Source organism: Lonchura striata, chromosome 18, assembly GCF_046129695.1.
Source record: "Lonchura striata isolate bLonStr1 chromosome 18, bLonStr1.mat, whole genome shotgun sequence".
NCBI lineage: Eukaryota > Metazoa > Chordata > Aves > Passeriformes > Estrildidae > Lonchura > Lonchura striata.
The window spans coordinates 4,119,569-4,147,033 of NC_134620.1; the positions used below are offsets into that span (position 1 = coordinate 4,119,569).

The following is a 27,465-nucleotide window of genomic DNA, read 5'->3' on the forward strand; positions in this document are numbered from 1 at the left end:
CCAGCTCTTGCTGGGCACCGTCAGCTGACGGAGACGGCATTTTCTGCCGGAATGTTAATGTCCTCCCTTTAAAAGAGATGCGCTTTCAGAGAGACAAACATCTCCCAGGACACTCTGCAGCCCTTCCTTCCTGGCCACTACCACAAGGGCACTGTGCAAAGTCCACGGATTTGTCCTAGCCCTTTGATAATAGGGGCATTTTCCCAAGTGTGATGCTTGCAGAAGTGCAGCCTCGGCCACAGGCAGCCAGGACACGGGGCAGGGCCTGGCTGCTTTATGCTCTGCACAGCAATTGCTCAAGCAACCCTCAGGGGAGTTGTTCCAACAATCACAGGGCACATTACAAGATCTCCAATGCCGTATCCTCGAATTTACATACAGTGTGAAAAGATGATCCCCTTGCTCCTGCTGTGTCAGGGATCAATGCACCGCCAGGGAGCTGCTCTGTGCATTGTGCTGCTGCTGCTGCTCCCTCCCGGGAGCTGTGTCCTGACAAGAGCTCCTGCTGAGGGAGGCCTTTGCTCACAGTGCCAGCTGGGGCTGCCTGGAGCACGATGAACATCTGGAAAACAGCCCCTGTGCTGCTTCAGCCTCAGGGTCCTTTTAAGTCACACTTGTTACGAAATGTACTCCAAGACTCAGAAATTCACTTGGTGCCAAAATCAGGAGGAAGAGTAAGTTTATTATTTGGTATTACAACACTCCTCACTTACAGACCGGGGAGCAGGCTCACCTAGAACAGGAGAGCAGTGAGCAGGCAGAGACTGTCTGCCCACGCAGCAGCCAAGCTGTGATGCACTCTGGGCCAAGGGCATTTCTGCTTTGCCTGTGTCTGGCACAGAAGGGAAACAAAGAGCACCACTGACTCCAACAGCCTCGCTGCCCCTCTGTTCCTGCACTCCAGCCAGAACAGCTAAGAGGGAACATCCTGGGCATCAGTATCAAGCTCCCCACCAGTACAGGGAGACCTGCCAAGGCTGAGGACTCCTTTCCCATACCTTGGCAAGAAGGGAGCAGCCTGAAATCTTTGAGCTGCTTTTTGAGTGGAGGAGCTGGTACCACATCTACCAGACCACAGAAGATGGGGAAAATACACCTATTACCAAAGTGCAGATGGGATGTTCCCAGCAGGAAGTGGGAGCAGCCTCTATTGGCAAACTCTAACCACTCAGCAGGGAGTGCCAGGTGGTCAGCAGTCCATCCCATGCTTCCTACCCAGCTTGGTTAGCCTGTTTTCCACTTGTACAAGTCTGACTGGTATTTCATGCTCTGACTGTCCCTACCCCTTTGATGGCAGCATCCATGTCTAGCCTTTCTCCACTGCCCTCCCATCTTTTGTCTACCTCTCTACCCACGTGTTTCAGAATAAATCTTACAGGACTGTACCAGGGCAGCAGCCAGAGCATTCCCGTCTGCCTGCTGTGGGAGCCGTGAGGACCAAGCACCCAGCCAGATCTGAACAAACAAGACATCAGTGCTTTGCTTCCACTTCTCATGAACTTCGTTTAAAAAAACACCAAAACAATAAGGAAGGTAGAAAAAAGGCTACAGGAAATTACACAGGTATCTCATGCCTGTAAGATCCTGGTGTTCTCCTCTCTTCTCAATTGGGTGGTGCTTTTTGCTATTCCAAAGCCTTAAAAACAAAAATATTGAGTCACAGTGCAGTCTTGCAACCTGAACCACAGTCAGTGAGAGGGCTTGGAAGCTCTGGAGATATGAGAGAGCACACGCTGGCCCCGAGCCATGGCTGGGTTCAATGTGTTTACAGATTGTCAGCCCAAGTACTTCAGTTTACTAACCAGGTTGGCATCGTGTGTTGAGTTCAATTACTGCGAGGCTGACATTCACCAGCTCCAAGGTTTAGACAGATTCAGCTCTTCCTGAGACTGGTTAAAGAACTCAGGCCTTCCTGGTTCTTGTTTAAATCAACAGCAATAATTGTTTTCTTGCAAATTGTAGGAGAGCACAGATTAAGAATCTAGAAACCACAATACGTAAGATTTTGCAAAGAGGTTGCTGCTGACACAGCTCTTTAAAGAGAATCAGGGATTCAAAGTGGGCGTATAAAAGGCACTTTAACTCTTCCTTTGGTACAGGCTGTTCATACACCATGCAATGAATGTGTTCAAAGGCAAGGTTTCCCATAAGGACAGCTTACAAAGGAGAAAAACATTCCGTTCAATATTTAAGTGTAAATGTTTGAAAGCTTCTGCTGGAGGTGTCTCATTGTCCTGATGATATTAAACGGGGCAAATTCTGTAATCAAGCTAATCATGCTCCATGTGGGGAGGGGAAGCAGCAGGGAGAGAAGCCAACATTATTTATAACATCAGTACTGGTGTGCCAGCTCTCCTCGGGAAGGGCTGTACATCCAGGCAGAGCCCTTAAGGAGCAAAGAATTGGAGAATAAAAAGGAAAAGCTTCATCTGTTGGCGGTGGTGAAGGGAAAGTGACAGTAAAACAAAAACAAACCAATTCAAATACTGAGAGGAAGAAAGGAGAATGATTAGGAAAAGCTGGAGGGGGAAGGACAAGCTAGCAAGAGTAGTACCAAGAGGAGCAGTAATCCTACTTACTGCTGTAGCTTCACAGGTCAGCTTCTCTGCATCCCCTTGGGACCAAGTGAGGAGCAAAATCCACAACCTGCTCTGCCACAGCCCTGCTCTTGCTGAGCTGGCACACAACAGGAACAAAGGGATCTGATCTGAGGACAGGCAATGGCTGCCAATGCTGCACAGCAGAAAAGGAAAGAGAAATTCTACCTGAAAGCCTGTAAGTACCAGGCAATATTTCCTCCAAACAGAACAGACAGTAGAAAGGAGTCACTCAGCTTTAGCATTCCTGTTTCCCTTGCTTTGATATATGCAAGAATTGGAAAGATCTGCTTTGTCAAAAACTCATCTCTAAATTCCTGAGAAGGGACTTTCCTCATTTCCTGGGGCAGTGGAACGAGCATTGCTTTTCCACTGCCTGCCCTGCATCCACCTCCACAGAGCCCCAGGCACATCCCTGAGCCTGCCTCTGCTGGGGAACATCCTCAAAGCATTTCCTATTTCTGCACTTCCCAGGGCTGCAACCTCTCCCCATACAAGGAGCAGCACCAGGACAGTGAGTGAGGCTTCCCCCTTTTCCCAATCTTCTTTAGCCTCCAGGCTGCAAGCTACCCACTCCAAAACTCCTGGCAGAAACTCTTCTCTTCTGAAGGGTGTCAGTCACTGATTTTCCAGCTATCCTTACACCTTTCTGTGGCCTAAGAATACTGCAGCAAGCCCTCTCTCTGTCCTCCTCTAACTTAATCCAGGTATTTTCTCTGCTCTTCACCCTCACCGTATGGGAAAGACAGACACATTCTCTCTCTTTCTGGGAGTGAGTTACCACTATTTTTTACCAAGTCTGACACCTTCTGAAGCTACCAGCACTGTCTTATTTGGCAAACATTTGGGCTGACATTTTCCAAGAGAGGTTTCCAGAATTTCTGTGAAGTCCAATCAAAACAGTTCAGCTGTTACAGAAAGCAAGGTTTGGGAAAACTAAATCTCTTCTCAAGTTAAATAAACAAACAACTTAAGCATTAGTGGAACCTATTTCTCCTTTTCCCATTGTCCCTGTAGGCTTGCTTCAGAGCAAAGTTTGGCAAAAGCACTGGTTTTATGGCAGGACATGCATCAGTAACCCAGCCTGAGACTCTAGAAGAGCCAGAAGAAACGGAGCAAGTTGAGTCAGACCCAACAAACATTTGTTAAGGCCTCCTTTCCACACAAATGACAAGTCAAGGGCTGCTGAGATCCACACTACAAACATCTGTGTTGGCTGTCCCTGTCTGGGTCACAGACAAAACCAATGCCAGTGCAGCCTCATCCTCCTCCTTGCACAGCAACAGTTTGTGCAGTGGGCAGGAACAGGTGGAATGGGAATGCCCCAGCTGTGGCTGGAGTGGCACCCCTTGGAGACAGAGCAGGCAGCATCTCCTTGTCTGCTCAGGACATGCAGGTGGCAGGAGGGAGAAGAAAACACTGCCCAGGTGACAAAGTGCAACCACCACAAACCTCTGGAAGTCAGCTGCAACCCTCAGTTCTCAGAACAGAATGTGCTGGGAGTTGGTCACCCTGCACACTGAGGGAACAGCAGGAAGCTCCCTCACAAGCAGTCCAGGAGGTGTCCCTTCATTCTCTTCTAGCAAGAGACACTGCTTTTGGCACTCTGCACTTTCTCTGTGGTGGCTGGACAGAGCAGATGAACCCTGATGTGCTTGCTACTCAAGCACAGGCTATAGCTGCTCTAGGGAGGTGGAAGAACTCAGTCAAACACCTGGCAGAAAAACACAAAGACCAGCAGAGCAAGCCATAAAATAAGTCAAAGCAAAATGCCCTCAATATTCAGATAGCAAAAATGCAGTCCCCAAGAGGTCTCATGGATAAGGCAGATAAACATAACAGCAAAATGCTGCAATGCCTGTGTGATAGTAAGGGAATTACTTAGATTTATATTTATATTTAAAAAATGTGAATATCATTGTTTGCTACATTTTCCATTTTCTGGGTGTCTGATTGGAGTGCTGTTAACTCTTGGCTGCAAAGTGAAATTAAAGGAATTTTACTTTAATGTGAAGAAAGCTGTGTTAAAAGTCAGAGCCTAGTTTTGCAGAACACTACGCATCTCACATTAAGCACCCAAAATTAGCAGATGCTTCTCCCATAACCTGTCTGCCCTGATTAGCTGTGGTTAGTGAACATACCATCCTCTTATCTCACAGGAACACTGCAGAATTAAAACCTGTGTGGCACTCCAGCTGTATCTGGACTCCATGGAAATGAATACTTTTGTACCCAGACTGGAGTTTGCAGTGTCCTGTAAATAAGGTGCACACTCTAGAGATGAAAATAAGGTGCAGCTCTGGAGATGAAATATTGAATCCTGTGAGTATCATTCACTTCATCCACTGCACAGTGCAGGAGCCCACAGGAAAGATGGGACAATTGAGCAATTCAAAGTTATCATAATGATTCAAGAGTTCTTAACTTCTAATGACTTTACAATCTTAATGTTTTGCCATGATTTATGTAGTGCATGCATTGTGTTGCTGCATGCAGTTCACTTCCAGACTCTGGTCATAAAAATAATCTGAAATTTTCAGAAGTAACTGCAGGCACCTCAGTTAAAAAGGCAAGAAGGACAACTTTAAAAGCAAACACATCTAAACAAAACATGTTTTCTGCTAATCAAGTTTAGTACAAGAGAAAATGGAAGAGACATATGTCCTGGTATTTCTGGTCCAACATGTTATGTTTGGCTCAGCAGTGTGTTTGACAATTAACTTTGTTACTGATGTCTTTTCCACTATAGCTGAAAACATAGCTCAGCAAAAACCATCTCACAGTTCATGATGACTGACAGTTTAACTTGCTTTGGAAATACCTGGATATAAATTTAGTCTCTTTCTGCTGGTCACAGACTGTCCAGGGATTGTCATCTGTGGACTGATTACAGACAGGATCTGTAAATGAAGCTGCTGAGGTTCATGATTAGAAGTTCAATCTGTATCAGGACACCTCTTTCTTTTGGAAGCCATGAAACATCTTTTTATAGTCAGAGAAAAGAAAGCAGCAATTTATGTTAAAAATTATTTTTGAAGAAGCAGCCTTCAAGCATTACTAAAGTAACTTTTAAATTAACTACTGTTAAATGCTTATGAGGCAATATTCAAACAAATAAAAATATTAATTATTAGGCAGTGTCTCCTCCAGGCCTCCAGTCACAGGCACTGTCATAACTGGTTCCTTGAAGATAACTCTCAGTCATGTGTAGTCACAGAGTGTTTTTTCCTTCATCATGAGAAACATAACCTGAAAATCTCAAGTCCATATTAAAATAGTTTTGGAGCTTTTTGGATTTACTAATGATAATTTCTTCACTCAAAAGCCTCTTACATATCACAAGAATTCTCATCTTGAGAGATAAGAAAGCATCTCAAAATGAATTCACTAAAGCATAAGCAGCTAACTTGATTCTACACTTTACAGTCAAATAAAACTAAGCAAACACCAACAATGTATCTACTTAATAATGCTTTAAGAGATCTTGACAGTGATTTTTATAAATTAGAAAGAACAAGGACACTGTATCAGGAAGGATTCTTAGCCCAGAATTCATCCTGGAATCAGTAAGCACAGCTGTGACAGTAACCAACAGAGAGCAGAAGGATGTGCACAATAATGTTTGGTGGCACTTCTCAGACTTGCCTTTTGATGCAAGATAAATAAAACTTCCTGATAATAGTGATGGTGTTGATTTACATGTACATTGATATCTCTAAAATATCCATAATTACCTTCCATGATATCTTAATTAACAGGAAAGAACTATATAAAGGCAACACATAAGTTAACACACTTGGATGAGAGATTTCGAAGTGTCATTTACAATGTGGGAATTCAAGACTGTTTGGCACATTTTCTTTGAAGTACTGTAAAAAGGAAGTGACAGTTGTCTTTTTGCTATTGAATATCTTTATGAATGATTTGGGAAACCCAAAAGTTTGAAAATTAAAAGAATATTGAGAAAAACAGCAGCTTGGGACTCAAGTGCTCTGCAATCTATTGCAAGAGGACAAAAAGAAACAAAAGGTTGAAAGTCAAAGAGACTAATCCAAGCTGAAACGAAGATATATTGGACTGTGAAGACAGCAGAACCAAGAATATTGTAAAACCAAAAATAGAAATTTTCCTGAAGTTCCAAGCTGTAGCCATGCTACTGAACCTGAAGCAAAACCAAAGCAAGGTAGACTGAAGGGCCATGTTAAACCACAGGTAAGGTAAGGCAGCCCCTTCTATATTTTTCATCTATGATAATTGATTATATATATAGCTATTTAGTGAATAGTCAAATCCATTACAAGTAGTGGCCATCTCCCACCCAAAGTCACCATTTCAGAGCTGGCACTTTTAGTTCTTTTTATTCCATTTTCACAGGGTGAAGGAAATAGGTCTTCCAGATGCTTGATCAAAACCCTTAACCTACGTGAAAATAGCAATGACAACTCACATGCAGAGACGTATGAATGTATTTCATTCCACAGCCTCCTTTCCATAATATCTGCTATTTAGAGACCCTCTCAACTGCAATTAGTCACCAATTCTCTCCACTAAAATGCACGAAGGGCTCAAAAATCATATACACAACAGTGAGCCATGAAGCTCAGGCCCAGCATCAGCTAAAACGTGCAACGTCCAACGCCAGGCAGTGCTGTATCGTGTCGGGTGATGTCTCACAGCACTGGCAGCCCCGCCAAGCCCGAGCACCCCTGGCAATCCCGCGGGGCTCTGCTGGGAGCAGGGAGGGACTCACCGATTTGGTGGATTCCAGGGAGCCCGAGGACAGCGTGTCGCGGCTGCCGCGGCTCTTGGAGCTGAGGTGCGGCGAGGAGGACGGCGAGTCGTCGATGTAGGGCATCATGTCATGGTGCCGCCGCTGCTCCTCGGCGCGGTCAGCATCGTACGCGTAGCCGGGCGGGGTCCCCCCGAACGGGGCATCTGCAAAGCACAACACAGGCTCCGGGTGACACTCACGTTCTCTGGACAGACGGACAGAATTCTGCCTCTCGGGAGAAGCACAGACAGAAGAAAACAATCTTCGTCTCTGCTGCTTTGTTTTCCCCATGTGGAATGTGGTACGGATGTTGTTTACCTGAAGTGATGGCTGGGTTGGATTCTGGTGAAGGTTGTTTGGGTTCAGTGACCAATCGGATGCAGCTGTGCTGGACTCTCAGCAGAGAGTCACAAGTTTTGTTAGAGTTAGTTGATAGGTAAATAAGAAGTAAGTACATAGAATAGGATAGTATATCTTTAAATAGTATATTAATGTAATATAGTATAGTTTTAATAAGCAGATCCTTCAGCCTTCTGATCTAGAGACAGACACCATCATTTCCCATCCAGGGTCTCCTGTTATCCTATGGCTCTGCTCAGCCTGCACAGGCAGGGCACGGGCTGGGCAACACGGGCACAGCCCTCCAGCTGCTGGGGTCAGTTATCACGAGACCCAAAGTCAAACACACATCAAGGAGAGGAGTAAATATACTTAAATTCATGTTGTCACCAAAAGTTCATTTCACTTATTCTAAGTTCTAAAAGGCAAAGTCCTTTCTTGCATTAGTGGTCATTTAATTACAGTGCTTTCCCTCACATCTTCCTTCAAAAGAATTAGCACCAAAATAAATGCTTTTGCTGGCTCCATAAAAGTTACCAGTCTGAGTTTAGGAAACTCCTGGGTAACAGACTCTGGGTTTTCTGCCCATCAAGAGCAGATGATGCCCCTGGCAGTTTAGGTAAAATAGGCAATACATAACTCAGGGGAGAACTGTAACTCTGTCCATACCTCTCAGCAACAAGAAGAGTAGGAAAGAAAGGCCCTACATGTCAAGTGAACCAACCTACTGACAAAAATAAAATCCTAAAAGGTCCTCTTCTGTTGACTGCCCCTCCTCCTATTTTGAACTTAACCCCTTAAACAAATAAACAAACCAGCACACTGCTCCCTTCTATACATGCCGTCTCCCCTCCCCCAGAAGGCCCTAAAACAACACATCCAGAACACAAGCAGAAAAGAACAGTGGTATGAGGAGTCACGCTAACCATTACTGCATGAGACAGCAGTGAACTTCTGCAGGAAAAATGAGTAGCAAAACTGGTTGTGCCATCTTTAGTTACTGTGTACAGAGAAAATGCAAAAATCTGTAACAAGGACAGAGCAGCTCCTTCTGCCATAAGCTAAAAGGCTTTTCATCTCTCTGCACAAAGAAATACACACAGAGTAGCCAAATTTGGTGTCTACACAGTGACACTGCACCACAATCTCCATGGGCCTGTGAAGCACTTTCACCTGCCAATGCCCAGCAGTGTCCTGGGTGTGACAGTCACAGTCATGCACGGGCCACTGTCCACAAAACAGCAGAGCTGTTCCTCCTCTTTGAGCCACAAGTCACAGAATGCCACCCTTCTTCCCAAACTGAAAAATAACCCCAAGGAGATAGGTTAGATCTGCCTTCACAGAAGCCAGTGAGCCTTATGGAAGACAGAGCCATCAAAAAAGGAAAACCAGTTACACTTGAATACAAGCAGAAGCAATTTCTTGTTTTCACAAATATCCAGGTTCTGTTAAAATAATAAGCAGCTGCTGCCAAGCATACTAATAATCCTGTTATACATCACTAAGGCAGGGTGGAGGAGTAACATTTTAAAGCCCACTTTCCTCCCTCACAGTAAACTCAGTTAAAGTATGACTCATTTCAGTAAAAGATGTGAACTTTATGTGGAACAGAATAAAACTTGATCTATGTGGCTTTTTCAGGAGGGAGAGCTGGTCTGGGGAATTTACATAAACAATATACTGAAAACCCAACAATAAACTCACTGTAGATGTGAACCTCTGTCTCAGCTTGTTCCAAATGCCACCCAGCTAAGTAACAGCCTGGTACAAGGCCTTGAGGCTGCTGAAGGACTGTGGCAATATTATTTTAACAAACTCTGAGTTTTATGTCACCCTCCTGCTCAAGTTATTACCTTGTGCTCAAACTCTCAGAGCTCCTCAAATGACTTGTTAGACTCTGCACAATCACAGCAGCAAGAGGGAAGGTGGTATCTGCTCTCTGGAAGGAACTTTGGTCCAGGTGTTAGAGGTTTCCAGAGTCCACGACCATTCAGAAAATACCATATAATTTGATTTGCTAAACAGCAGCTTGAATGGGAGTTGCTGAAAACAGGAACTTTCTAACCCAAGAATCCTGTGATACATCACTGATCATTGAACAGGTGTTATCCAAGCAGGAATATCAGTACTGGGCACTTCTGCTGGCCTCAAGCCCACTCAAGGAAGGGTTTCTTTCTCCTGCAGGAGTTTATTCAAACTATTCTTACCCAAACCCATTTCTCTGCACTCCTGCGGTAACAAGACCAAGTTGCTGTGTGGAAATTAAGGCAGGAATATATTTTTCATTCCCAGTGCTCACTCTCAAAATGAATAGTTTGCTCCACTTTTGTTAGTGGGGGAGTAAATGCAGACTAAAATACATTAGCAGAAAGGCTTGCAGTGAGTAACAGTATTTCCACTTTCCTCACTTTCTCCAGCTAAAAAACAGCTTCACACTTCTACCTCCTATAATGTGTTCTGTCTCCTACTGCACAGGAAAACCTTTACCTGAAACTGGAGGGAAAATGCCAGCTGGAGGATCAGCTCAGAGGGCTTTGCAACAAGATTCAGTCTACCTTTGAATCACTTTGTCTCCCTAGCCATAAAAAAGAAAATAAGTCATCTTGCAAATCTATCAGTGTCACAGACTGCTATGAAATCTGTTCATAAAGCCGCATACAGAATTTAAAACTTTATTTCTGTATCCTCCAAGGATTCTTCACACATTAAAAAGCTTAGAAGTAGTTATTATCCTTCTTCTTTCTATTATTGTTGAACGCAGCACTGAAATCTACCTATGGTGATTTTAATTATCTCAAAGGTAGAAAGACCTCCTTGCTTTTATTTGCCTTTTTTTTTCCCAGAAAAGCAAAGTACTGCCATAGCCAGATACGCTACGCAAGCCTGAGCACCAGGAACAGAGGTAGCCTTGTGTCTCTGTGATGAAAGAGCCCGCTGTTGCCAGGGAAACTGGGTTATTCACATCTCCTCAGCCAGCACAATGCTCACAGGCTGCTCAGCTCCACCTGGCAGCAAGGGACCAGAGCAAAGAGATCTGAGCCAGGAGCTCACCTGCTCCGACACCTGCAGCTGCTCCAGGTGGAGACAGCACATGGGCTCAAGCAAGAGCACTCGGTCTCTTAGCCAGTGGCTCTGTCAAGGTGAGCATTAAGAGGGCTCTTATTCTCATTTAGGGCCAGCCAGGTTCAGAGTTGCTATCAATAACTTTGCCATCAAGGCCAGAGGAAGATGAACCACAGCAACAACAGATAACTGCTGGCAAGAAAAAGGGCAGGCAAACAGGCTGATGGGCTCCACCACAGTGTGCTAAGAGAGCACCTGAGAAAGACACTGAGGACACGGCTCCACGTGTGCTCTGCTTCTCATCTCAGCACCAGGCACAGCCCTTCTCCTCCTCTTTGCTAACCTGAAAGAGATCCCATCCCATAGTGAAGGGCAGCAGCTGTGACTTACAGAAACGAGCCCTCTCTGCTCACAACAGGAGCTATTTCTACCCCTGGCCCTCTGACATTGTCTTACAGTACCACTCTCCTCCACTGTGAACCACCTGGGGCTACAAAGGCTCATCATTAATTCACCTATTCTGCAAAAAACCACTCAAGTATTTACTCCCACCTTCGGTTCTGACAGCAGCCTGGCCTTGTTTTGCTTCAGCTTATAGGATTTTGTTCTAGCATTTCCCTCCTGTTACTGCTTCTATCCTCTCATTTTGTTTTTCATCTCTGTCCCATTTTTATTTTCTTTTGTTTTTCTCAAACATAATATTCCTTTTCTCTGTGACCTTGTGCCTCCCCCTCTTCTAAACTGCTTCCCTTCCTCACTGCTTCAAATTTCACCTGGCTGGGGGGTAAGGAAGAATCTAACAAATTTACAGTTACAAATTCACTGGCACTCAGAGAGAGCACAGCAACACTGCTCCCTTGCCCTGTTGCCTACACCCTTCCTGCTGGGTGCCACATTCATTCTTTGGAAATATGAAATCATAGACCTAATGCAAAAGCAGGAAGGGTAAAAGAAATTAACTTCTAAGTAAAAAGAAAGATTATCTGCATCTAATCCACAGCCACACAATGGTCAAAATGCACATGTCATACTTTCACAGCAGTACAACATCCATAGCTGCTTGAGAGGCTTAACAGCAGCATGCAGAAAAGATTCGAGGGAGCTGTGCTCCAGCTAATCCTGCTAAAAGAGCAGTGAAGCCACAGCAGCTCAGACCTGCCTGCCTAAGTAAATACCTAGAATCCTGGAGGGGGAAGGGAGCTGTACATCCTGCCAAAGCCCCACATCACTGTGGCTTCTTTGTGAATGGTACCATGGCTAGCACAAGTTTGTAATGTCTCTACACTCACTCCAAAAACATGCCCACAGCTGCAGAGCAGAACAGAGCTAAGGCAGTTTGCACCCTCGTGTTTCTGTGCCAGGGAATGTGTGAGGCCATAGTTTGACAATGCATTACCTTGGCAGCAACAGGGTTTTAGGTTTCCCCCACCAAGCCATAAACCACTTCACTGCCCTTTCCCTTCTTATCCCCTTAGTTCTGCAACCCCACAGATGCCTGTGGTCCAGATAAAGAACTCAGCCAGCTCAAAGAAAAATATCTTTGACGCTTCCCTTCTAAGCTGGATCAGCTCTGTGATCTAGTTCATGGCTCAGAAATCCAAACTGGAAGGATACACACACAGTAGATATGGGGTGGGTACACTTAAAAAAGCTTCTACTGCAACTGAAGCAAAACACTGCTTCATTTTCCTTCAGGCTGAAGCTCTCAGTTCCTGGGATTTCTACGTGGCTGCTTTAGGGATAAGTTACTGGAATGCAACACCCCTTCTATTTTTGTTTTTCCTTTGTAACCTTTAAGTTACTAATGTGCCTTCCAACCTTAGCTCCGGCTTTTGCATATCACTGTTTACTTGGTGATAAACAATACAGAAACATGTAATTTTATTTCTTAATGCTGGCCAGGCTACTTGGAGAAGGATCAGGGATTCAGGCCCAGTGCTGAGCACACGTCAAAGTACATTAGAGTGCATGGGCCGTGAATTCAGTTGCCTGGGGAATACAGCACCGTTCTCTAAAAGATATAACAACTAAGCTATGGAAAGCTAAACATCTTGCTTATTTCTCTGACATATCCTGAATCATCATCTCCAAACCCAGGAAACAGCACACTCAATATATACAATTTCACGCAAAACTGAGATCCACAAATGATAATTATGGTGTTTAGCTATACGAGGAGCCTGTCCCCCAGGACACAAAGCTCAAGTATCAAAAGAAAAAGAGCAGATATGTTTGCCATGTCAAATCCCTACAACTTTATTTTTCTTGTATGGATGAAGAAAAGGCTCTGCTAGGATGCTAAACAGATTCAAAACAAACTATTTTCTTCATTCCTTCTATCTCTTCTCTATGTAAAGACAGTACACCTACATGTAAGGATGTTCAGTGAACCCTGAAGCCCCCCCCATGTACAAAACCAATTCATTTAGCAACAAAAAGTCCCATTAATTTGCAAACTTATTCTTCAGTACAAGGTAAAATCAAAGACAAAACCATCCAAAACCAGCTAGCTCCAAGCCAGTCTATGGCCTCAGACCAAGTTTCTCCTTTAGGCACATGAAGTGAAGCCAGCTATCAGTGCTGACAGACTCCTACCATCACTGAAAATGTCCAGAGGATGATCCCTCACACTGCTGAAGAAGCTGACTGGGAGCATGGGCTGCAGTGAAACACAACACAGCTCACCCCAGGAAAGAGCCATCAGCTCAAACCCAGAGTTAAACAAGCAGCTTCACACAGGCTGCACTGTCCCTTCTGCAGGAGACGTGAAAGCCTCTGCAGGGAACGGAACAAAAGGGAAACAGCACCCCAGGAAGGGAGGTTTCTAAATACATTGCTGAACACTAGAATGACAACTGCAGCTTATGCAGCATGCAAAAAAGGAGTTTGTGAATCCAAAATTTCAGCAGATTTTCCCACCAACATCCATTTCAGGTTTGCACCCTCTGCTCTCTCATTCCAGTAAGTAATCTCTCAACCATGTGGAGAGGCTGCAGGAACAAGACCTGTGACATGTGAATTTTACACAATGCTTCGATGTCTGCTAAGGAAGGGTAAGACTCACATGTGAATCAAGTGTGTATGTGCATGTACAGATTGAGAACTGCTTCTTATTTTTGAGATGGAAGAAGGAGAAAGCAATGTACCTTGCATATGGAAGCAGCAAGAAGATAGCTGGTGGTTCTCTCCACCCTCCCTCCCCCGGGGGGAATCCCAGGCCGTGGATGTTAACCAGCCTCCAAGAAACTTCTGTCTCTACCACAGATGAGCTTTATCCCCACAGCAGACAGCGCCTTTAAGTCTTTAGGAGATGAATTAAGTGCAGTCCACTTTTAATCTTTTAGGTGTGTCAAACCCAGATCATTAAACATCTAAAAAAGAAGATCAGAGTTCTTTAATCTGCCCATATATTCCATGAAGAGTTCATGCAGAGAGTAGAGGACAGGTCTGATCTGTTTGTAGCAGCCTGCTACTAAAACATGCTGCATTTGCTGCCATTGGTGTATTTGTGGGGACAGATTAAACATCCACGCAGATCTAATGCCCATGCAGAAGAGGTTCCATGATCCACCCATTATGTGAAAGCTGGGACTACTGAGGCCATTCTCCACCTCAGGGAAACCTAAGGCATCCTCCCACAGGACAGAAGCAGCTGCTCACTACAACTACTGAGAGTCATTAGAAAAATCCAGGCAGCTAACCTGATTATCCAGCAGAGTCCAGACACAACTGCTCTGTAGCATGCAAATTCCAAGGATGTCCCTTCTGCCAGCACAACTTCCCTGCTGCTCATCTTGACTCCTGACAACTCCAGTCAGCAGCCCCGGAGTGCTGCACGCTGAGGAGTCACACACAGCTCACACCCAGCCAGGCCTGCACCAATGCACAGCACAGCGGGCAGCAGCAGCAGAGGTGTAAATTCCCATCTCTCCAAGACATCTGACACTTAGGGCAGTTTCAATCCAACTGAAAAACAGGGAGGGAAGCACAACCACAGCACACCACAAACCAGACAGGGGAGCCCAGCTGATAACAGCTGTGATTAGGTGGAGAACAGGTTACACATTTAGATGTGGCCTTTCAAATACAGGGTGTCTCCACAGCCATTTGTAAATTCTAGGATATTCTACAAGCAGTGGGGCGTGACTAACATTAGGAGACAAAGTTACACCCATTGCCACTGAAGAAGGCAAGCCCTGAGCATGTTTCTGTGACAGCTGACAGTGCCTATGTCCCAGGGGCTGCTGCATGTCCTCCCAGGCACTTACAAGGTCTAATGGGCCTCACTTAGAGCCCTGAACAGCAAACACACACATACATGAAGAAGGGATGTTCCCAGCATGACTGGCTGCAGATATCTTGCCTACAGGTAAAGACAGAGAAATCTGGTCAAGGCTGAATTGCACAGGTACCACCCACCCAAGGAAGAGAGAACAAACACAGTGCAGGCCAGGGCCCAAAGCAGTGAAATTCCTGCTACCTTTTTTCTTTTTTCACCATTCCTCCTGTTTGCTCCTGAATGATAATGGCACAACATGACACCCCACAACACAGATTAATACCTCAGGTTCCTGCCTTAGAGAGAGCAGAAAATGAATCTCTTTCCTTACAGCATCTATGCCTTTAGATTCTTCTGTTCTGTGTTTTCTCAGGCAAGCTGGAAAGGTTTCCATGTTTAGTTCATATTGGCAGTCAGGCCACTGGATGTCCTTGGCAAAGGAAACCCCAAAGCATATTGGAACACCTTCACAGTTTTCCACTCATTACTAGGGATTGTGCACTAAGCTTAGCTGTCCTCATTTACTTCAAGTCCAACACGAATAAAGCAAATTTTAGGCTTGGTTGTTCACACATAGAGACTTTTTAGCACAGAGATACATGGACAGGCAGCTACATTCAGAAGTATGTGTGGCTTTGTGCCAAAGGCACCAGGAGCTTTAGCATTGACTAGGTCAGAGGTGCAAACTGAGAAAAAAGGTTTCCATGAAAAATAAGGTAAAAAACACCAAGAGCAAAACCAAACAAGTAAACAACCATGAACCCTGCACTGCTGTAAGGAGAAGAACCTGGAAGTCAAAAGTATTTCCCAACAAAAGCAGGGCTTTCATTATGAGGGTTAAAGTTTTAGGATTCAAGCAACTTCCCCTGTGTAGGTTCCTGTCCATGTCCACTCACTGTCCCCTAAATCACATTTGCAGGGATCATGGCAGACCACAGTAGCTAAAAATAACTGGAAAGAGTGTTATTTGATAAGGCAGAGCAGTTCCTATTCCATTTCACTGATCCTCTCCACACAATGCAGCAGTAGAACACAGAGGTGGGATGCAGCAAACGTGACTGCTCAGGTCAGCACTACTGCTGTGCTCAAACTACAGCCTTCATTTCAGTTCTAAAAAAAACCAGCAGTAACAAAACCCAAGTGGAAACTGCATGTACTGACTGCACTGGGAGGGCTGCTGCTCTCAAACCCAAGGTGGCTCTGTCATCTGCCAGGTGAATGAAAGAAAATTCCAACCATGACCAGCATAACATTTACTATATTGCTCTTCAGAGTTATCTCAGAGTTTTGCAGTCATTTCAAACATTTGGCAACGGGAATCTCCAGAGAAGTAGATTATACAATTAACTGAAACAAAACGGAGCAATTCTCACCCCATGATCTCTTAAAACCCCTCCCCATTTCTATATAAACTTTTTCCTGTATTTAACTAGAGCAGACCAACAGTCCTGGCATGTGGAGAGGAAAGGGCCTGTTCAAACAAGAGTTTAACTAAGCTGACAGTTCTGGGAGAAGGGAAGGGAGGGCCAGCTCTAGGCAGTGGGGGGTATTAAAGTCTATTTAAAAGAAACAGTAAAATGTCTGATAAGAACACTGTTGTGTTTCTAGAGCTTCAACCTCTATCTGGATGAGTTGTTTTGGTTTTTTGGGGGTTTTTTTGGTTTTTTGGGGTTTTTTTGCAGCATTGTTTTGTTTTCTCATTAATGCATCTGGGACACTAAGAAGCCAATAAAGGTAGCTCCCTCTTCCTGTTTACACTGTAAATCTACCCATTGACATCTTACTTGTAACACTGTGAAAAATAAGCTATTGATTTACTATCTTGGCCTAGAAAAAGCAGCCCAAGCTAAATGCCTTGCTGGGCAGATGGTTCTGCCTACACCACTGACAACCCTTTCTGAACACAGCTGCTGCCCAAGCTCAGTGCCTTCCTGTCATCTGGCTGGAGAAGAAAAAACACTTTTGTGTCATTCATAATCATAGCAAGGTAGTTGTAGGAACTTCTTTTAATTAAAGATGCTGAAGGTGGAACACAGCTTCCTACCAGCATTAATAAACACCATCTTCTCTCTATATCTTTTCCCCTTGAAACCACTAGTTTAAGATGAAGGTCAAGGTCTGCTCTGGGTTAGGAAGTTCTCAGCTGGCATACCACACCACCTTTTTCACAAACTGTGTGCTTCTGTGTGGAACCTGCTTTTAGAAGTGCAAGTCCTCCTCCAGTTATTATTAAGAATAATTTTAGAAAAACAAAATTAAAGAACAAGCAGCACAGTGGTGCCAGAGTTCTCTGAGAAGCTGAAAAGCAGATGTGAGGAAAGACCTCTCAGTCTGAGCTCATGGTGTGCTTCATCAGACACCAACAATGCTGGTTTACACTTCAGTATCATTGACAGATCCATTGCTGTTCAGATTTTATTAAAACATGGGATAAGAGGGAGCTTATTTTGGTAACACAGATGTGTTACACCACCACTTCATTAAGCCCTGCCATCCCACAGCATGAACGAGCCAAAAATTATTTTGAAGACATGCCAAGGGGAAGCACTAAAATGCCAATAAATTCCAGCCAAAGGAAAACAGGACCACATCAATCCCAACCAAGACAAAACAACCTGTGTAGATGATGGTGTCCCCCAAGAGCTGTGTTCTGTACCCAGACTTGTAGATACCAAGCAGAGCTCCTGCTCAGACAGCAGCTCCCAAAGCAGACTGAGTGTTCTCATGCCCAGCAACTCACAAAGCTGTTGCACTCAGAAACTTTGCACCAAGGCCAAGAACTGAGCTCTTGCAGCTCCCCAGCACTCGAGGAGAGCTGTGGATATGCAGGGATACACAGAGCCTGGCTGCCTGAACAGCTGTGACAGCCACACACACCCCCATTCCTCAAGGGCAGCCAGAAGCTGCAGTCCAGCTCAGCTGGTGCAGGAGAGGGCAAAGCAGGAGAAGGACTTACCTGTGAAAGCAGCTCTGTCCACTGCAGGCCCCAGAGCAGCCTCTGCACTATTGCTGTACTGCAGGTGATGGAGCCAAGGATTGCCCAGGGAGGACTCACCCCCAGGCAAGTCACAAAATAAACAGAGTTCCAGGGGAGTGTGTCTCCACACTTCACACCCCTGCACAAGAGCTCTTTCCCTTGAGGTGAAAAAAGCTTGTTAAGGAATCACTCTGTCCAGAGTTAAAAACCACAAAACACATACACCAAGTGTCTGTACATGAACACACACACACATTTACATTTACACCCCACAGAAGAAGTCTGATCAGCTGTCCCAGCTATTTGGGAACAGGATTTGGTCTGCTAAAATACAGGCTGAACCCAAGCAATCCACAGCAGACTCCTACTAAGCAGCCTGCACAGCAGGGTAAGATTTTAAAAGATTAAGCAGTACAGCATGGACAGTCTCATACAGAGCAGACACAGCCAATGATGATGCTTGCTACTGTTAACACTTTCATTTCCAAATTCCAGAAGGTGAAGAGTCTGAGCAGCTATTCCAGAGCATAACAGAAGCCAGAAGCAGAGAATTTTCACAGGAGCTAGTTTAAAGTAAGAAAACTTTAAAACCAATACCACAACAAAAGAAATGCTTTCTCCATATGGCTTTGGAATTACTTTCTCCTTTTATTTCCAGTGACACACCCCTCCCAAAAGAGCCAGAAAACTATCCTTCAAGCTGAAGCACTGAAATTCCAGAAGGAGTGATAATCACAGTGGTCTGACACTGGCACTTAAGACCTGCTTCTGATTTCAAGCCTGAAAAAAAAAAAAATCAATTATTTACCAGAATTACGACCTACTTAGCAGATAATAGCCTGGGATCTCCTCCCTCCCCCCTTTCCAAGCAACATTTTGCTAGAGAACAAAGCATTAAAAAGGCAAGTATGTGGGAGTAGCAGGAACAGGGGCTGTTTTCAGGAGCTCTCAAGCCTCAGCGCACCCACATCCCTGCCCGGGCAGCTCCCAGAGGGCAGCTGGTGATGGGAAGCAGCTCCCCTTGTGCCAGGGACCCCGGAGCCCTTGGCTTGGCTGAGTGCTGCAGGGAGCTGGCCTGCCTGCCTGCCTGCCACTGGCACCACACCGGTGCCCGTGCCAACCCTGGCTGTCACATGTTCTGCATGAACTGACACTGCAGCCAGTATCTTGAGAGAAGAACAGTTCTACAAACACAGAAACACAAACAGAAGCTCTATGGAGTGCAGCCTATAACTATGAAGAGAAAAACTTCAAATATTTGAGACAAGATCCAAAATCTTCAAGACACTGAGCTTCCAAAAGTCCTTTATGTGGGGCAAGAGATAACAGAACTTGGTGCCAAAATGCATTACAAGTACACATATGGTCTTGGCACCTTAACGAGACACCTTAGAAAGAATACAGACCTAAATGACTCTTTGGCCTCATTCAATTCATGTTAACAGAGGTGGGATATAGAAATTTACAGCAACTTGTATTGCAGTGGAAGGTACTTTAACCCCACCTACCCCCAAGGAACTGATCTAGAAATGATGTCAACCTAAACTCCTTCTATAGTCCAGAGGCATGTCCGGAAGCAAACAAAAATCTTAGATGGGATAAACTGCTTACTGGAAGGGATCAATCACTTGTCAACAGAAGAAATCCTCACAGTTATGCCCCCCTGTCAGAGGGAGAGGATCCAGGCCATGGTTTCTGATTTGACTGAATCATTTTGAAAGGGAAAAAGATTAGCCAGGTCCAGATACTTGCTCTGAACTGAGTAAATTGTATGTACAGCTAATGTTTGTGCCAGCAGGGGAGCACACGCCCAGAAGGATGGCTGCACTCCTCCATGCAGCACAGCTGCCTCAAATCTTCAGTTCTTTTAAAGGAAATGTATTTATTTATTTTCATCTCTTGCCTTTCATCTCGTGTTTGCAGACAGTCAAATATTTTGAGTGAAAACTTCAGCAAAAAGCCTAATCATCTTTAAATGGAACACATGTACAACCAGAAGCAAGTAAAACACAACAGGGGACAATAAAGGAACACTTGTACATCAGCACTATATTTAGATACTGCTTTACTGGGACTGTTACAGAAACTTGGAAGACGTGTTGTGTTGATGCTTGGTCCAGCCCTAAAAAGCTTCAAGCAATTTGCCACAGCCCTGAAATAGAAGTTGTGACGTTTCAGACTGCAAGCTGCACAGAGCAGATACTGTTCAACAGCACAGTCACTGTTTTCTACAAAACCTCTGCACACCACTACGTTTCCTGCATTAATGCTTCCTTTAATTTTCAGCAGCAATTTTAAACAACAACTACACTGTCTGACAGACACACACACTTTGATAGGTTTGAAATAGTGAAGAACTAATAGGATTAGACAAGATTCCTGTCAATATTACTACAGCAGAAAGACAGAAACACTACTTCTAAGTTTCCCTATGGGACTAGCCAGACAATTATTTCAAGCACAGCATCCACTCACAAAGTGGAAAGTTTGATCTTGCCCCAAGAACAGGGTTTGACAGACAGTCCCCAAAAAATAAACCTTAACCTGGGGATTTGTTTCACTTTCTCGGAGTGGGGGCATGCCCCAGTCCAGATTTCATACAGCTCATAAAATGCACCCACCCAGCACAGTGGGCACATATTTCATTACAAAAGCTGTATGTGGCAATGCAAACCCCGTTCACAACATCACAACCATAAAACAACAATCACCACCTTCAAGAGGCTCCTTTTCTGTCCCAGATATTAACTTCTTCTTCTAATCCCAAAGCAGAAATCTTGGGAATGCAAGTCAAAATGGGGAATTTCTGGGACCACACTGGTACCACACAGGCCCAAGTAACTCATGAAAATAAGACTTAAGACTCCAGCTATTTGAGTGAATTTTAGCCTAGATCTTTGGCCAAGCAGCTTTCAATCAAATGAGTGTTGACTATAAAAACAGCAGGTGTTAAAGATGCCACAGAGCATGACATCAAGTTGTAATGGAAGAAACAAGTTCACACAAAAGAGATGACAAATATCCTCAGGCACTTTCTTCCTGTTAATAATCACAACCGTTTAAGTTGTTAGTTTCAGATCAGCAACCCAGGGCTTGGGGACCACAAGTGGCTACACACAACAGGAGCTGCAGGAAGTGAAACAAGCCTCTATGTCTCTTCTATCCTAAAATAAAAATGGGCTGGACCTCAGCACTTTATAAAGGCAAAGCTGTCTCCTAAGAGCAGCCTGGTGGAGATGAAAGACGATGGAATAACTTCATTTTTGCATAAGGGTTTGTTTTTAACAGATGGGATCAAGAAGAGAAACAAAACAAGCATAACTCACTCCATTTGCATATTACTCCTGAATGTAACAGCTCAGAAAAAAAAAGTCAAGTTTCATAATCACCTGCACTGCTGATCCATGTGTATTAATTAATCTAAACACAAATTTGTCATGAAGCTGAAGGGCAAACTCAGTGAGCAAGGTGAGGACTTGCCAGGTAAAGCCAGCATACCCTTGTGGCCAGCCACCTCATCTGAAAGGTTAAAGCACTCAATGCTCAGGTGTATGCCAAGCAGATGGGGCTCTTGCCTTTGGTTACTACATCCCTCTCCAGCAGGAGCACAAGGACCCACACTCTGTTCAACTCTGTTACAAGGCAGTTCTCCAGCACCCGATGCTGACAAATGGGAGAGGAACAAGAAGAGCAAAAGCAAAAAGCACAGCTGAGCCTTATCAAAGGGTGGCACTACAATGCCCTGGACATCACATAACCTGCGTGTCAACCAGAGGACTTGGCTCCTCTGTTCTCTGCTAGTCATGGCAGGACCTTCAACTGCCAGGTCCCTCTTCCCAAGCCTGGAGATTTAGTCTGGGACTAAGCCTGAAGTTAGCTTGAAGTCATGCACACACTGCTCTGCCTCAGAGAGGTACAAAAGGTCGTGGGAGCAAGGGCAGGGAGAGTCTCAGGACCTGAAGTGCTCACACAAGGGACTATTTTAATCGAGTACCACAAAGCATCCCTGCTGCTGCTGAGTCTTGGTTAGGAGGATTTGAGCCTCACAAGTGATCCTTCCTTTCAGGGCTGCCTCCCTCTCCTCCCAGGGAAGGATGAGCACTGCCTGATAGATCCCTAGCAAAGAGCAGCCACTATTCCTTTTCTGGAACGGCTTCTTGGAAACCGCCATCCCCATGGGACCTGGCAAAAAGCCAAGGGTGAAATGTAAAATTTAGTAACAGTGGGATCTGCAGCACAACACTCTCACAGCACACAGACTTTTCTAAAGGGATTGCTGGCTATCAGCCACTCTCAGAGGGGGCTCCTTACACGAGGCTGGCCATTGTCCTAGCAGGAAGGATGGCACAGACAGGAGGCAACACAGCCACAACAGCCCAGCTCCCTAGGGATGAAGGGCAATGCAGTTACTGCAGCAGGAGGGCCTTGCCAAATGAGAGAATTAACTCTACAGCTACCAACAGTGCACCTGATGGGGCTCAACCCCAGAGCAGCCCTTAAAACAGGAGCTTAGGCCCCACTCCCACACTCCAGGGCAAGCATGGCACAGGTGGAACCTGAGCTCACTGGAGACCAGCAGGTCTTGGCAACCCAAGCACAGTCTCACATGGGCATGAGGGATCAATGCTGCTCTTCTCCAGGTGTGCTAAACAAGCAGCAGACACCAGTGTCACATGGAAGCACAGGCAATTCCATCCTGTAACTGGCAATGTGGAGAGATGGGCACTAGCTGGCATTAGGCAGCCTTGTGCCTTCAAAGGACAAGGTTTAAAATCCACTCCTCAGCTAAAACTTGGAATGACCATACTGCAAAATGAGCTTCCCCTGGATGCACAACTTTTTATTCAAACCCAAGCTCACCTTTCAGGCATATGAGCAGTCCAGGATTGAAATACCCCTCTACCCCAGTAACAATATTTGCTCCTAAATCTGCCCTCTAGAGATCACAAGTTTGCCTCTCCTCACTGCTACTTGCTGAACAGAATGTGAAGCTTTTTCTTGCCTTCCAAAAATCTGGGACTCCTCTTGCTTGGCCCACAAGGTTGGAAAAGGCTGGAAAAGTTTTTGGATGTCAATATTCCTCTTTCTCTATCCTTGTTTTACAAAAATGCTGGAAAGAATGCTACACCCCATTGCTGCACAGAGGCCAGGAGACCTCTGCTTCCAGCACAGCAGGTTGCCCTATGCAGCTTGGGAAGAAACTTGGGAGGGGAGACGTTCAGTGAAGATCCCACCTCCTTCAAATTCTATTAATAATCTGCTTTTCCTACTGAATGCTGTCCATACATTACAGAAATCCTAAGAATGCCAGTGTGGGTTGTGCTCCACATCTGGAGGCCTGCAAGCAAAGGGAGGCCAAGGCCATAGAACTTCAGGCACCATTCAGTGAGCTCAGCTCTGTGGTTTAGTGCCCAGCCTCAAAACACCACATTCCCATTTTGAACCTACCAAAACCAGCTCAATTAATAGGCCCAAAAGCTGTGTATAAAATATATATTATTTAAGGGAAGCAAGGAGGAGGAGAAGACATGAATAGAAGCTTTGATGTCAGGACTTACTCCCTATCTATTTGTTGGGTAATTTAAATCTCTCCCTCTCCACTGCCCATAGTTATTGAGATTGGTAAAAGGGAAGGAAGAAACCACTTTGGACAAGCCCCTTCTGCTTAGTTTCTTTAAATGGCAACAACAGGTCTAGTCAAACCTATTTCCCTGTTCCCAGTCTTTCTCTCTGTTCTCATGCCAGGTACAAGGAGCATTATACCAATGGCAACCAATGCCAAAACCTCTTCCATTCTTTAACCAGCAGAGCCCAGGAGCCTGGTCCTACAAAGCAAGGCTCTCAATCAGGGATGAAAAGAGCTCACACATGGAAAAAGAAGTGGCATTTCTGGGGATGTTATTCCTTGTAAGAAATGCAGCACAGACATCCTGTAGTACTGTCCAGAAGAAATGGAAGAAAACACTGAAGAAAAAGTATGAAATAAAAGTTGCTTCAAATGGAAACACATCAAACAACTTTCTTCTGCACAAGCAAACAAATCCCAGTAATTTCTGAATGTTCCCTCAGTATTCCATTCAAAGGGTCAGGAATTCCTGGCTACAGAGATTTGTACCCCGTTAAAGAAACTGAAACCTTTTTCTCCCTTACCTGGGAACACCTTTGTAATAGATTATACCTGCATATAAGTTAATGCCTCTCCTGGTAATGGCTAATAAATGATCCTGGTAACATCAGAATTGTAGCAAAATTCCACCACAAAGGATAAAACTAATTTACAGGGAAACAGCTTTATGCTGAGCTAGAGCTTCAAACCAGGAGGACTAAAGCTTAATTTAGGTACACTTCTGTCTGCAAGTCTAGGAACAAAAATCTCAGCTGAGGAGACATAGAAGGCTAGAAGAGCTGGTGACAAACAGAGAATCCAATCCAAAAAGACCGGATGGCAAAGAGAAGGTGGATTCTCCGAGAATGACAGCTGGAGAAAAGAAGCCCTGGCATGCAGCAAATCCAAAGCAGAAAGCACTTTCCACGCCTCCAGGACTGCTGGAAATTAGAAGTATTCCAGTAACTTCAATTCAATTGCTTATAACATCACAGCTCTCTGAGTGCAATCACACTGCTCTGGCAAAAAATATCCCTACTTCCAGTATCACCCAGGCAGTTCATTTTTCATGAGACTGCCACTATGAACTTGTACTTCTCTGGATCTAGTAGATGCACAAAACAACAACAACAAAAAAAAGAGTCAGTGATTCACAGCAATCACTGGAAAAGTGACTAGGAAACTCTCCTGCAAGGTTTGACAGCATGGCACCATGGTTACTAAGGCAATACATGGTACAAAATCCTGCTCTATACCAAATCCCCTTGTGTCCAACCATCTGGGACAGCAATTCCTTTCATGTAATAGGGAAAAGCCATGATATTTTGGAAATACGGCTTTTTAAACAACACCCCAAGTTTTTCCATTGCTTTTAAACTTTCTAACACGTAGAGATGTGCTGAATATACTGTTTTATTCATTACTTTAAGGACATGTTACAGAAAGACAACAGCTGAGATTAGGGTCTTTTGTTCTGCAGGTGAACAGTTTGACTCTAGGAAGAGCCAGATTGGCATCCAGCAATGCCTAGACATTCTCAATTTTTAAACTGAGATAATAGCTACCTATACTCAGAACTGTAAAGTAAAAGCTAGAAAAATATGTCCTTGCTTTTTTTTTTTTTTTTGGGCAAAAGTCACTTCCTACAAGTAACTAACTCTTCTTAGGCTTCTCTCTTGCACTCCTCATAGCAGGGAGGGTTTTCTAGGTGAATTAGGATAACCTATACAGTTAAGGGCCAAATTATTCAATTGCAAAAAAGAGAAATCCCAAAGCATCACTCAGGAACAGCTTTTTGAGACAAGGAAAACTACACAGCTTTAAGTTACTATAGAAACAAGCAAGACAATCTGCTATACACAAGAGAAAAATTTCAGAATTACATAAATCCAGGACCCCCAAAATCTTGCATATTATACCCTTCAAGGCACTATTCTGCAGTCAAACTCTTCTGGATGCAGCACTCTACTCCTCTTTTACCTGTTCTACTACCAATCCTTTAGTCAAAGCTTCTCTAAGGGTATGGAGAAAAATCTTCCTTAGTCTCAAATTCATTATGTTTCCAGTTTTTACCTCTCCACACCCCCCTGATGGATGCCAGTCCCAGAAGCTGGTCTTCAGACAAGCTTACACAGTAATTGACTTGACATCTTCTTGAACACTTCTGCATTATTATTTTGAGGGCTTACAGGTATGAAGGTCATTGTATAAGGGCATGCCTCCCACACAACCTGCAGTTCTCCTGAAATCATGGCCCGGAACACAACATCACATCTGCTGTCACAGCATTGACGTGTGAGGAAGGTTAACTAAGACTGAGCCAGCTCTTGTACATATCCTGCACCACCCCTCTGCTCACACCTGCCGTCTCTGCTCTTCCTTGAGCTGAAACCTGCTGTACATGCTTCTCCAGAATGAAACTTCCAAAAAAAAAAAAAAAAACAAATAAAAAAGAATCTGTGGGATGCTGCTGTGACCTGCAGCACACATAGCCAGACTGCTGGTGCAGCCCCAGCAGCGCTGCTCTGGGAGCTCTGGAGCTGCAGTGGGCAGTGCCACACCTGAGCAAGCCACAAATGGAACTTCAGCCACTTGGCACCAATCCCAGTCACTTGGTGTCTTTTTTTTTGTTGTTGTTGTTTGTTTGTTTTCTCCAATCAATCATCCCCTTTAAGTCAAATTCTGGGTTTTCCTGTTGTTAGGAATGAGATTCATTGCTTCAGCCTGGCTTCCTCTAGGACACATGGGGAGGAGAGATAAGCTCTCCCTTTCAGTCAGTGCTGACCACAGATAAGCAGAGGGGCTTTATTATTTTCCACCTGGCTCTACAAGCAGGACACAAGCAAGGATAATCTGAAAACCTGACAGGTTGAGGAGTAGAAGAAGCAAATGCTTCTTCAGCAAGTCTAAGCTTGCTAACAAGGTTTAAGCAGCAGGGCACATTATTTTAGGCTCAGGAAATAACTAAATCTTACAATTCTGCAGGAAAGAAAATTAGTTCTCCTCCCTAGGAAAACTGAGGGTGAATAGCTGATGTGCATAGCCATTCTTTGGAGAGCAACACTTACTGGCAAAGCTTTACAAACCAGCCTTTTGCCACATTAACTCCCTTTAACACAAAAGAATTTGAAGACCACAGTCTAACAGATGAGGAAGCTTTGCCAACTCATCCTTTGCAGGGAGGCACAGGTAGCAGCATCACTTAGAGTATCAAAGAGATGACTGAGCAAAATAGAAGAGGTGGGGGGCATTTAAAATATACTGTAGTTCTAGTACTTTAACAAATGTCAGGAAGTGCCAAAATCCTGCCTTTTATTTTGTCCCAAAATACAATAGAATGATTTAAGAAGGGTGTGTGAAAACTTAATTGGTGCCCCCTAACTGCACATGCTGCTGCCCACAGGCAAAGAAAGTGTACTCCAAACATCATGGCACTGTAAAGCCTGGACTTCTCACCACCTCAAGCTATAACAGAACAGATGCACTTTTAATGCCCCTGTCACCCTGCCCATCCTTACAGATAATGTTTGTCCCCTGGAATAAAAGAAGGCAGACAGCATTTGGAGAAATCAGAAGCAGATTAAGTGAATTCCTAAGCCCATTTCAACAACTGTGCTTCTCATTTATGCTCATGTGCTGCATTCTCCAATGTTTTTTAGTTGTTGCCACATTCCTAGAGACAGCTATCAGCATGGCAATTGCCATTACAAATCTGCAGTTCCATCTTTAGACTTACCATGAAATAAATTCACAGAAATGAGATGCAAGAAAACAAGTCTGCACTACCAAACATTTGGAAACTTAGTCAAACAGCCGAGACAATGTTTCTGCACT

The 27,465-nt window shown here is 44.5% G+C and overlaps 1 protein-coding gene across 1 annotated transcript in view; it reads right to left on the bottom strand.

The window, feature by feature from the left end:
• The window catches only part of BCR (BCR activator of RhoGEF and GTPase), a 99,819-nt gene that overhangs the window by 44,563 nt on the left and 27,791 nt on the right, over positions 1–27,465 (bottom strand). The window contains exon 2 of the mRNA XM_021549904.3: positions 7,348–7,532. Within this exon, the coding sequence (XP_021405579.1) occupies positions 7,348–7,532 (185 nt within the window). The remainder of the gene's footprint in view (positions 1–7,347; positions 7,533–27,465) is intronic.